Source organism: Montipora capricornis, chromosome 12 (assembly GCF_036669925.1).
Source record: "Montipora capricornis isolate CH-2021 chromosome 12, ASM3666992v2, whole genome shotgun sequence".
NCBI classification, from domain to species: domain Eukaryota; kingdom Metazoa; phylum Cnidaria; class Anthozoa; order Scleractinia; family Acroporidae; genus Montipora; species Montipora capricornis.
In genome coordinates, this window is record NC_090894.1 from 1,802,963 (window position 1) to 1,815,462 (window position 12,500).

A 12,500-nucleotide genomic window follows, 5' to 3' on the forward strand; every position below is an offset into this window, starting at 1 on the left:
AAGACTGCAACGCCACAAAACTATAATAGTTGTGGTTACACTAGCCCTTTTACCCATGGGTAAATAGCGTTTTCCACCGGCAAGGACGATTTTGTGTGTAACCGCTTTCCCTAGACCAAAACTGCCCCAGGGTTATTTCCACGTATACACCGAAAAAACCTTAAATCTCACGGTGTTACTTGGCAGAGTACGGCAAAAAGATGTATGATGTACGAAATGCGTGCTGCCGCTTCTGTTTTCCTCATGAATTCAAACCAATTAGTATCACCCAACTAGTGGACTAATGCAAATGCTGAATTTTGATTGGCTACGCTACTAGAGGACTATTAGTAATAGTCCTCGAGTAGCGAAAAGGGTGACGCTTTCTTTCGTTTTATTCCTTAAAAAAGATTTCTTCAACTTGCATTTGCTAACTTTATTATTGCCTTTTCTGCCCTACTAGTTGGGTGATACTAAAACAATTAGACCCTTCGCCCACAAGGGCCACCTTCGCCCACAAGGGCCCTTGAGGGCTACGGGTCTAATTGGTAATTACATGAAATTATTAATCGTCTCGGACGGAAAAGGCAAGCAAACAAAACATAACTACGAAAAGTGATTTGATTGAGAGATAAAAGACTGAACAGAAGAAAACAAGTTTACATTGATCTGAAAGTCAAGACCAGGAACTCCATTTAAAAGGAAGTCAATTTTTTCTTGTCAGATGCTAAAAGCCATTTATCTCCCAACAAGTGCGCAGCGGAGGAAAACTGTTTCGCGCAGAGTAGCAGAACTCGGGCAAAATATTAAAAAAACGTTTTGTTCTTTAAATTAAACTTCTTGCTTTGTGGCGTTCGTTGTCGTTTCATGAACTCCCTAATATTGGATATTGTGGGAGGAGCGGTGGCCTCATGGTTAGAGTGCTCGACTCCGGATCGAGTGGTCCGGGTTCGGGTCCTGGCCGGGGACATTGTGTTGTGTTCTTGGGCAAGACACTTTACTCTCACGGTGCCTCTCTCCACCCAGGTGTATAAATGGGTACCGGCGAAAATGCTGGGGGTAACCCTGCGATGGACTAGCATCCCATCCAGGGGGGAGTATAAATACTCCTAGTCGCTTCATGCTATGGAAACCGGAGATAAGTGCCGGCCTGATGGGCCTTCCTAGGCTCGTAACAGAGACTCTACCTAATATTGGATACCTCGTCCATATGATAAAAAGTATACAAGATGAATAAACACGAAACACTTTCCATTCCGTGATATCAGTTTTCTTTTAGTTTTCTGGATATTTTTGAAATGTGGACTTATCTCTCTGGTCAAATCTTAGGCTCAATTACGAGTCATTCCTTCGGGAGCCCGCCCTCCTGCCCCGAAGAGCGAAGACTGGATTAAAGAGAACGGTGGAAAATGTGCCCACTCAGATCAAGGAAATTTTTATCAATGGAACATGAACCAGTTACCGTTTTTGTCAAAGCTTAATATTTCTTGTTTGTCATAGATATTTTATTGATTCTCTGCAGGATGGTTAGCTGCCCGTTCTCGATCTCTGAGGTCGTTTTTTGAAAGTAAGTTGATCAGTTGAATTGTTAGTGAATCCCTCCTCTGCCGTGGTCTCTTTCAAACAAATTAAAAATCAAGAAGCCAAATCCTGTTAGCGAGCGTGTTAGGCCCTAATTAAATTGATGAGAAAACTATGTACTTGGCGACGGGCGAACGACAACTGAAAAATCAGAGTCCATGACAGGACAAAAAAAAAAAAAACATCAATATTTGCATTTGAAAATTTGTAGGCAGAGCCCGCAGACCAGCGGGACACATCTTCCTTTCAGGATAAACGACCTTGCTATCCAGGAGTTCTCACTAGTAGTTCAATGGGTAGAGCATACACCTTATTCCAAAATGGCCGGCACTGGCAGTATTCGTTTGTTTGCTGGCAAATTAGCCCTTTTTGCCTGGCCCTTAAACTTAAAATTCAATTCAACAGAGTATTTAACCTTGAACGAGGCTGCAAGGGCTAATTTGCAAACATACAGAAGAATACTAAAGTGGTGGCCATTTTAAAATAAGGCATATCCACCGGTCATAAGGAGGTCGTATGTTCGAATCTTGCATTTAGGACTCTTATTCTTCACGGAGTTGTCTTTTCGCCCGTCGCCAAGCGTCTAATCCGTCCATCCCGCGGGCGCATGACCTCGGATAACGCATTTCTAGCGCTCAAACTGGCTCACTAAAATTTCGGTTTTCTGGTTTTGTTAACCAATCCCAAAAATCGTTTACTTGTTGTGGCCAAACCTTCCCAATCTAAGACCCTTGCCTGACGTTTATACCGCCGACCGCCTAGCTCAGCTGGTTAAGCATCAGACTATCGTGAAGGATGTCGCGTGTTCAAACTCGGGCCAGTTCAACACTCGGGGTTTTAAAATAATTGAGGAGAGAGTGCAGCCTTTGTAATTTTGTCCGCGAATGGTTAGGTCATGCATATCCATGTCTTGGTTCGCCCTCTGTGGTACATCATGGCTTGGAGGGTATACAAATGTATGTAAATGCTTGGAGATACTAGTTAAAACATGCCATCCTGCAATCTAATTATAAAATTAATAATTATGGTGGTGACGATGACTACGACGACGATGACGTCGACGACGACGACGACGACAACGGCGACGACTACAACGACGACAACGTCGACCCACTGGGACATTTTGCCTCCAAGTATTTTATGACCTGACTTGATAAGAATCTGAAAAATGTTGTTCCTTCACTTTTATGCAAGGAAGATTATTCTACCTCGGGGATGATGAAGTCAAGTCCACAAGTGAGCATGCATGCATTTTATGTCTAAATCGCCTCTATTTAACAAATTAAAATGTAGGCAAGATCAAAAATGTAGTACGCGACGCAATAGTTAAGTGTCACTGATGAGTGACACATTATGGCGTCATTTATTTTGAACAGACGCTCGGCGACATGGAATCTGTTTTATTTTTTGTAATAAAGAATTAAGAGTTTTTGATGATGATGTCAGCTATGCGTCTGTCCTCTAATAGGTCATAGTTGAGAAGCAATCACAATGTGTGCATTATCGAGCTTATTATATAAAACGTGATTAATGATGTACTTCATGATTGAAGAATGCCATTCTGTACTTTTGATCACATTTACGGTTTATTTCTTTTGATGTTCAGATAAACTTTTCAACGTTAGGTTTTCTTTTCTGCATTTCCGTGGTTGTTTTATAAACGTTTAAAGAGACTTTTGAGTCATTGCATGTCTGCCAAGTGGTACTGTAACTTTGAATTGCCTTTTGACTTAATTCTTGTATCGAGTCAATTTAGTTCGCATCCACTTAATTCCTTGTCTACATTCGTCCAATTCAATCCGTACATCCATTTTAGTTCAACCCCCGTTCGTTCAATTCAATTCTTACATCCATTCAATGTTCGCGCATATTCATTCAATCTTGGGGTCTGGGTCGAGCCGTAAATTTGATTGAATTTTGGGGTCTGAGTCGGATTATTCAAAGAATTCCCGCGCTTTGACACTTTGTTTAAGGTACAATGTAAGAGTGTGCATCGATCTCTTTCGCCATGAATGAAGATCAAGAAAAACTTTAAAAGCGGCTGATCTACTGAAAAGTGCTTTGGATATGCTCCTAAGCGTTCGATCAGGTTCGGGTGCCCGAAACACAACCTGTTTAACAACAACCCGTTCACGTTCAATCGCTGAAACTCTGGTTCGCGCGAGATTCGTGATGCAGACAAGCACAAACACTGGATTTTATCGGAGGTTGAATAGAAATGAACGTCTGAGAGCGGCAGTGGCAGCCACTTCCACGAAGACCAAGAAGAAGTCAAAACTTCTGGAGAAGAAACCATTTGACTTTGCTTTACTAACGGCAAAATCAGAGAAAGCGATGAAGACGACGCTGTACAAACGTTGAACAAAGAAAACATAATCGAAGGCGGCATGATAGAACTTGCTGAGGGCGATAGTGAGGCAACTGTACGAGCAAAGATTGCAATCTCTCTAAAACGTCAGCATACTTTGAATTTGTAAACGTTACCCAGAAAACAGTTTCAGTTTTAAGGTTGGCCGAGAACACAGAGTTCAACTACAATGTTGTGAAAAAGCTGGCCGGGCAGGGTCTCCTTTACATTCGTGTGAAACAGGCATTTGATTTCGTATTGACGGAACAGGTAGACCTAGAAGAAGACCAAAATGAAATAGAGTCTTATCAGCAGGATACAAATTTCACCAGTGCAGGTCGTCCACTACTAGTACAATCACAAGTCATATAGACAGCCCTTCTGTCAGCACCTCACCCAACTTTCAAACAGAGGGGGGCAGCAGTGTTACCACACCAATGCATTATACAGAGAGTTCCACCAACACAGCACATCAAAGCCGGGAGGAAAATGGAAGTAAATTCTATCGAAATATTGTTTCTTTATTTCCTGCAAGTGTTATAGTAGAACCCACAGAAATGCTGCGATACTGGCAGTGTAAGATATTTTATGATCGTCCTTTGGACAGGACCAATGATGAATCTGTACTTGAAGGGGAGACCAATTTCATTGCCGTAGACCGGGACAAAATATTAGAAACAACATTTGATGAATTGAAAGGAATTCAGGATCCAAGAATAACCTTTCAAGTAGAGTTTTGTGGAGAAATGGCTCAGGAAAGTGGAGGTCCAAGAAGAGAGTGGATCCGGCTTTGTAACCAGCACATAAAGAGCAGATGACTGCCATTGCACTTCTTCAGAATGCTCAATCCCCAAAATATTTTTTTCTGAAGACCTCCTGCAGGACATTTTTGTTAGTGAAGAGAGAGAAGTATCATCATGTGTTTCAAAACTCCGTGAAGGCCTAGACAGTCTGGGGATTCACATGTTTGGCAGAAAATTCCTTCCATTCCTTAATTTGCTTAGGCCAGCCCAGAATAAAGCAACAGTCCCAATGCTCATTCACCTTCTTACAGCAAAATTTTCTGAGGAGGAGTTCCAACAGCCTAATTTATGAGAAAGCTGTGTATAGACCACTTTCATAAATGGCGACCACTTTTACATTCTTTTGTATTTATGTTAATTAGACCTACTGCCCTCGTTTTAAAACAAATATTCTTTTGAAATTTACTCGTCGTAGCGAGGTTAGTAGGGCTTATTAGCATTGAAACAAAAGAATATTTTATTTGGCCGCCATTATGAAAGAGGTCTATGAGAGGTTCTTGAAGTATGTTAGAGAAGTGGCAAGTAGGCGTCGAGTAACCAGCCTTGAGAACATATTGTAATTTGTTTCCGGAGCGAGTGAAGAGCCGACCCATGGATTTGACCAGCAGCCATGTGTTTAATTTGGGCTAGCAACAGTAAAGAAGCAAAGATAGATCACAGTGAAGACGACACTTTCAATAACTCTATTTATGGAGAGGTAAGTCAAAATTTGTGTGTTTCCATCACACTGATTTTTACGACTTACCAAACTTTTCGTTGTTAACAAAAGCATTTAAAAACAGGCATCATTGTACTTGTTCTTGTCGAGTACAAAAAAAGGAAAAAATATAACAACGTAATGTACTGGCTACCTGAAACAACCATAGGGGTTAGTAAAGACAGGAAGACATTCAAGGAACGAAGTACACCCTTCGTGATACTAATGTACCCAATCTTAAAGCTGCGTTCCTTGGATCTGCCCTGTTAAGGCTCTCTCTGATGCGCCTTCTCAGTACAGTGTACCCCATTGCCCTAAAGTGTCCTCGTAGATAACGTTCACCTGTGGTTGATCCATGTCTTCAAATGAAATCACGAATAGTGCCGTCAATTTCTTCATCAGTAATGGTACTGAAGCGAGACAAATGCTCTAGATCAAATAAACGGACTCGGCGCATTATTGTCCAACGAAATACTCTGAAAACCCTAGCAATCTTTACTCAAGTGAAACCTATCCCTCTTAAATCTTCGAGTACCTCTGGCGGAATGTTTATCGATGGTCTACCTGGACGTTCAATCCTTTAGCGATTGGCAGGAGAGATAAGTAACACTGGATGGCCTTGTTATACTGTTCCCAAAATGTTGGAGAAATTTCTCGAGTAATTCAGTAAACACCAGTCTCAGATCATTCAACTGTTTTACGTCAGTTTCGTCGGTAACTATAGTCGCCAACTGATGATAATCTTATCGTTCTTTCAAAAGATATACATGATTAAAACCTCGGAAACATGTCGGTCGCCCCTACCAAATGAACTTAGAATTTCTTAATTCCTTCTTATCACGTGCTCAAAAAATTCCTTTCTCTCGGAATCTCCTTCCTCGTCAATGTACTCTTCTGTTCCCACCATCTTTATCATGAGGTCGTTCTGTCCCAGCATCGTCCTAGCAGATTTTACCGCTCGACCCAGACCCCAAGATTGAATGAATATGTGCGAACATTGAATGGATATGAGAAGTGAATTGAGCGAATGGGGATTGAACTGAATGGATGTACGGATTGAATTGGACGAATGTAGACAAGGAATTAAGTGGATGCGAACTAAATTGACTCGATACAAGAATTAAGTCAAAAAGCAATTAAAAATGAAATTGAATACACAAGGATTCGATTGAATGAACACAGAAATTAACTTGAATAAATACAGATTGAATTGAACGGATACAGAAATGGAATTCAATTAATCAAAAAATTAAATTGAATAAATACGAATTAAATTAAATGAATGCAGAGATTGAATTGAATAAATAAATGTTAAATTGAATCAAATTAGAGCTATTGAATATTGTTACACTTGGCTTGGCATACATTTTTTTCTTATTTACTTATTTATTTATTTATTTTATTTATTTATTTATCTTCGCCTCCTTCGAATACAATACTTATGAACATAGAATTCTTGGGCGCGGGAGACCACTACAGCCTAGCGAATTACAGTGGATCCCTCGTTAATGAAAAATAATAACTGAAGCTACTCATATATAAACAAAAAATGAAAATAAATGAAAAGGAAGCAAAACAAGAGTTCAAATTGCCAAAAACAGCATGACGGCGGGCAAAGGAGAGACCTCGCTATGCTGCACCTGGGACATATTGTTTTCCAGATCTAGGGCTTTATTATAATATTGAAGTAGTGAACCCATAACTGAGGCTAGGGAGATGCCACTTGTGCGTAACTCATGCAGCGGGCAGAACATTCCATGTGCGGCATGCGCGTATGAAAAAAAGAGCGTTGATAAGTAGCAGTGCTACTTCGCTTAGGAATGTAGCTTTTCTTCCATTTATGCTTATTTTCGGCCAAGTTTTCGTTTTCTTCAAAGTGGGGGAAGGGGCTATCAAGTTTAGTCACAATGCAATTACTCGGTATAGCATTTATTCTTTATTTACTAAAGCTATCAGCAGGTAATGGATTTATTTACACGCTTAAATTTTAAGCTAGTGCGTAAATGACTTAACTTTTCCATAGATCCAACTCGTTGATGTCCAATCGGCCAGTTTTTAACGTGAGTAATGGCGGACCATGAAATTCAAAACTTACACTCAAAGTAAACAGCTTTTGGATAAAAATCAAAGCTCGAAATTTTGCCATTCAGTTGTTAAGCAAACACGCTTTCAAAATCTGAAGGAAAAAAGGAAGTGATTTTTTTGTCATAGTTGCACTTTAAGAACACAATATCTACCCCCAGTAGTTCAAAAGCCGGAGAACTTCACCGTCCGACAGTGTCTGCCTTTTCAAAGATACAATTATTTGCTGACACGACCGTCAAAACATGAACACGGCCAAGAACCTGTAAGTGAAGGTGTAAATGAAACCGCTGCCCAATTTGTACACGGCTTGTCGGCTTATGAAGGCGTTATAATTTTTACCCTCCGAGCCTGGGTTGCGCGTGGCCTCCTACTCAGACGTTGCAATTAAAAAAGCCGTACTTTATTGTCCTGGTGACTTTCTCGCTTTCTGTGCAGTTATTTGCCTGAACTTAACGCGATTTAAGCGACTTCTTAGCTTCCCGGGTTAGGAGTGACAACCTGGGACAATATAGCACAGCTTTTTTTTTATTGAGAACTTTTGGGTGTAAATAGTTTTTTGAGTGTTTGTTATCGGGATTCCAATACAAATCCTTATACTTTTTTTACCCTCCGAGCCTGGGTGTCCTGTGGTCAGACCCCAAGCAGTTGCGAGATGCAGTTATCATTTTAAGGTAATGTTTGGTCAGTGTAGGGCCAAATTTGTTTGTTCCATACAATTTGTTGGCATGATGCAGTTATTTAAAAAATAACCACGCCATGAAAGTAACATAATGTACATTTTTGTTTCTGCAGAGATCGTTGGAACCTTTTTGACTGTGGAGTTCTTTCCATTTATTTCTGTGCAATTCTCCCGCTAAGAATATACACGTGGGTGGAATCAGAATCAGTAGCAAACAACAGCAGACTGGAAATAGCCGGATATCTTTATGGTTCCAACACGTTTGCACTAACTGTGCGAGTTTTTGGCTCCATTTTGGAAACAATTGAAGGATTTGGGACAATTCAAATCGCCTTATTTCAAAGTATCCTTGATGCGAGTGTGATAGTGCTACATTTTGTAGTTGTCACTTTGGCATTTTCAAGCACATTAACAAAGGTCTTTGTCGTTGAAAGGTCGATTGCCAAAGAGGAGAATGAGACGAACTTGTAAGTGTCACATTTGAAAACTGTTTTTATTCTATTTACTGAATACCCGGCCACTATTGTTCTTGTAGCGGCATCGTTTCAAGAACGAGGCATATAACAATATACGGCATTCATATGCAAATACGTTGCCAGGTATTCTGCAGTTTAGCATGGATGGGCTCCCCAGCACAGTCACAAAGAAAGTCAGTTGTCATGTGCCTGAAAAAAACATGGCAGAAGCAGTGACGCGTGACATGGCTTCTTCTGATTGGTTAAAATTGGCGACCCTTTGGTTGTTTCGCTCGCAAATTGTATCTAAAATTTTAACTAATGCAGTCGTGCACGACTGATAAAACAAAGCGAATATCAGTCGTGCAATAGTCTACTTGACTTTCGTAAAAATTTTTTCATCAATTTTGACTGATCACGATCTTCTCTGATCCAAAGCTGTGCAAGACTTCACTAATGCTCGAAGTAATGCGTGATATATTAGAGTCGCGTTGCCAGCGCAGTAACGTTGCGCACAAACAATTAGCGCGAACATCCGTGAGGTCCCTAATCGCTTACCTTTGTCGCAACAGTTACAAACTCTTTCCCAGGGTCTTTGTTATCCCCTTCCCCTGGAGAGGGAAGAAGAGAGACCCTGGGAACGAGGTTGCAATAGTTATTATTGCCCATTCTCTCTTTCTACTTTTCTTTTGCCTTCCCTCTCTGTTGGACTGAGACTTTATCTGAAGATTCCTTAATACCTTGAAAACTTAGCACTTCATCCCTTCTCTGAGAGTACTATTGCCTTGTCAGTATTTCTACATCATTCATTTCATTAGAGACCTCCAAAAGCCAAACCTTGAACATTCATTGAGCGCAGAATTCAATAAATTATGTTCCTTGTTGGAAATGCCTTCCCCGAGATTGTAGTATGGAATTTGGTGGCACTAAGCATCACACAGTTTTATCATCAATTGCATTTGATGCAATATAGTTAAATGAAATGCGACAAGTCGCTGTAGTAAGTCGGTAGGTCGCAGGCATATACCGACTTCTACCAATCGACTCTTAAGTGGAATTACCATCGATTTCTACGCTTCCATTCCATTCTACATTGAAATATACACGTAGGGTTTCCTTTAAAAAAAAAAAGAGGAATGGACAAAACTTGTTACAAATGTTTTTGTTTTACTTTTTATTAGGGAGGTGTCATGACATTTGATGTAACGTCAGGAAGTTTAGGATTTTTATCTTGATGTGTAACTTGTAGTAAACAACAAGAACAAAAGGAATAAGTTGGAGGATATTTTTTGTTTTTGTATTTCAGCCTCTGCAACCAAACAGGAGTACTGTGGTAAACGAAAAACTTGTTTGTCTTGTGAGATCTTGCAGTAATCACCTGTCCTCGGCAATTGAGCCACCTCCCATAACGTTTCCTTTTGCATGCAAGTAGTAAACCAAGTGGGGGCTCTACGTCGGGTGGAGCTGTGGTCTGTGGAGCCCTGAAGCTCCACAACCCTAACCCTAACCCTCGTTCAAGTCACTGAATATTTAATTCACGTCTCATAGGCAGCACTTGCGCTATTGAGATGGTTGTGTAATGTATGTGATGGCTTACACTTTTTCTTAACAAGTTACACTTTGTCTTGATAAGTTTTACTTTTCTACGTCCGACACTTCAACCTTTAAACATAAATGTCAAGGTTTCTTACATTAGGAATCTATTGCAAATAAAATAACCGTTTAAATTTATGCATAAAAAATAACAACAAACCTTTGATGCCACTTTTTTTCCAATCTTGTGTGACGGTTACAGTCAGACTTTCAGGCCATTATATATTTAAATCACGTTTCATAGAAAACAATAGTGCTATTGCGTTTTAACTACTATATAGCAACGTTTATCTCTGAGGAAAAGAGACCGAAACTGGACTAATATCTTTTAAACGCGTTTGAGTGAAGAGTTAGGGTATATATAAGGGTTGTGGAGCTTCAGGGCTCCCGCACAGTTCCACCCGACGTAGAACCCCCACTTGGTATACTACTCATGCACCTCCCCAGACTATAATGTTCCCAAAACCTTTTAATGTCATTTCTTTTATTTTTTTATTTTTTTCATTTTTGTTTTACAGTTGGTGGAAAATAAGTGATCATCTGGGAAAGTCCATTCTTGACTTATCAGATGGACTGGACTTCTTTGGCCCCCCCGATTCACTGTCAAAACATCTCGCTTATGTTTTGTTCGGCTTTTATCTCGTAATGGCTCTCATTTTTCTTATTAACATGTTAATTGCTCTGCTGTCCAATACCTACCAACGAGTACAGGTACGGCTCTTTGTATGCGTGTTTTATCACTTCTTTTATACCATATACTGTTGTTTTGTCAACCCTTAACGAGACAATGCACGGCACCATTTGAGAACCTTTGCGGTGTAATACAAAATGGCTTTATTTTTGGTTTTAAGGGCAGTCCCTCTTTTGCCGCTGAGTTAGTCATCTGGATTTTGCGTGGCATTTTCGCATTTTGTGTTTGTGTGCCTGTCTTGTCCTTGCGCTCGAGTAACTAGCGGTTAGAGCGGGTCTTGAACACAGGATCTCCGGGTCTCAAAGCAACCGCCTTAACCTAACCCGACACTTGAATTCAAATCAATTAGAGCGGGATTAGAATGGAGTAGGCCATTTTCGAAATATCAATATTCAGCTTGATAGTGAGGCAGAGAGGACAAAAAACAATAGAAACAAGTCCCAATGAATGTGAAAGATATTAGCCTATCATCCACTTTCCTTTGTCTTTGTCCTCTAAACCTCTCTTTCACGCTGAATTTTAATTTATCGAAAGTGGCTCATTTTAAGCGCTAGCCTTATTCCCATGTACTTCTGCGCGTTGGCCCTAGGAATGGAAATGGGTCCACACTGTGACACAGGAAAACATCTGGCTGGGGCTTGAACCCACGACCTATGAATTAGATGATCGTTGATCATAGTTTTTGGCTTTCATTCTGTCGTAGCCGTAGGCGAGTGCAATTTGAGAACTTTTAGGCATGTCCCCGGACCTTCCTTGGAAAGTGCCTCCAGCACTCGATTTACCAATAACCGCTAACAAAAATCCCGTACCTGCTGAGCTGAAATTTAGGGAGAACACTGCGAGTTATCATAAATAAGGAAATTCGCGAGCAAGTTCCTACGATTTTTTATTTATTATATACTCCACAAATTTATTCCCTCGCTGTTTTTCCATAGCAACTTTCGTATTGCACTCTGTAATCTCGTTGCACCCTATAAGCTATTTATGTATTGGTCATTGACCAATCAGAAACGCGATGTTCTGTTGAGTGTAAAATAAGTGTAGGAAATCGTATGAACTTGCTAGTACATTTCGTGATTTATGGGCACAAGTGATGTTTTGAAACTTTTCAACTGATTGCACGAGCTGTAGGCTCGTGCAATTTGATAACTTTCAAAACATCACGAGTGACCATAAATCACGAAATGCACTAGCACGTTCATACGATTTTTCAAATTTCTTATATTCTCAACACATCTGACCTTGTCGCTCAGTCAGTTCTCTGGACAGAGTTTGTTCTTGTTTGAGTCTATTTTTATTACTAGGACTAACGCACAGGTAAATTATATATAAGTGAAGACAGTGCTCAAATGCTAAGTTATATACGACAACGTTTCTCGTTTCTCTTAAATCCAGTATCCTAACCACTGCACCAGATTGCCTCCTACGTAATGTCCTTCTGTAAGTAGACTTAAAAGTCTTGCCTTTTTGCTTTTGTCAAAGCAAGAGAGAAACTTCAAGGGACTTCTCCGAGTCTTTTTAACTCGGTCCTCTAATGGCGCCTTATCCCATTGAGAAATTAATTGGTTGGTCTTATCTAGCAGCTATTTG

General features: G+C 40.3%; 2 protein-coding genes across 2 annotated transcripts in view; both read left to right on the forward strand.

Moving 5' to 3' along the window:
• Positions 1–8,425, forward strand: part of LOC138026044 (uncharacterized) — a 25,231-nt gene extending 16,806 nt beyond the window's left edge. The window contains exons 9-11 of the mRNA XM_068873227.1: positions 1,502–1,546; positions 2,755–2,796; positions 8,285–8,425. Coding sequence (XP_068729328.1) covers positions 1,502–1,546; positions 2,755–2,796; positions 8,285–8,349 — 152 coding nt within the window. The 3' untranslated portion in view covers positions 8,350–8,425. The remainder of the gene's footprint in view (positions 1–1,501; positions 1,547–2,754; positions 2,797–8,284) is intronic.
• Positions 8,366–12,500, forward strand: part of LOC138026043 (uncharacterized) — a 25,324-nt gene continuing 21,189 nt past the window's right edge. The window contains exons 1-3 of the mRNA XM_068873226.1: positions 8,366–8,638; positions 9,933–9,959; positions 10,738–10,930. Coding sequence (XP_068729327.1) covers positions 10,865–10,930 — 66 coding nt within the window. The 5' untranslated portion in view covers positions 8,366–8,638; positions 9,933–9,959; positions 10,738–10,864. The remainder of the gene's footprint in view (positions 8,639–9,932; positions 9,960–10,737; positions 10,931–12,500) is intronic.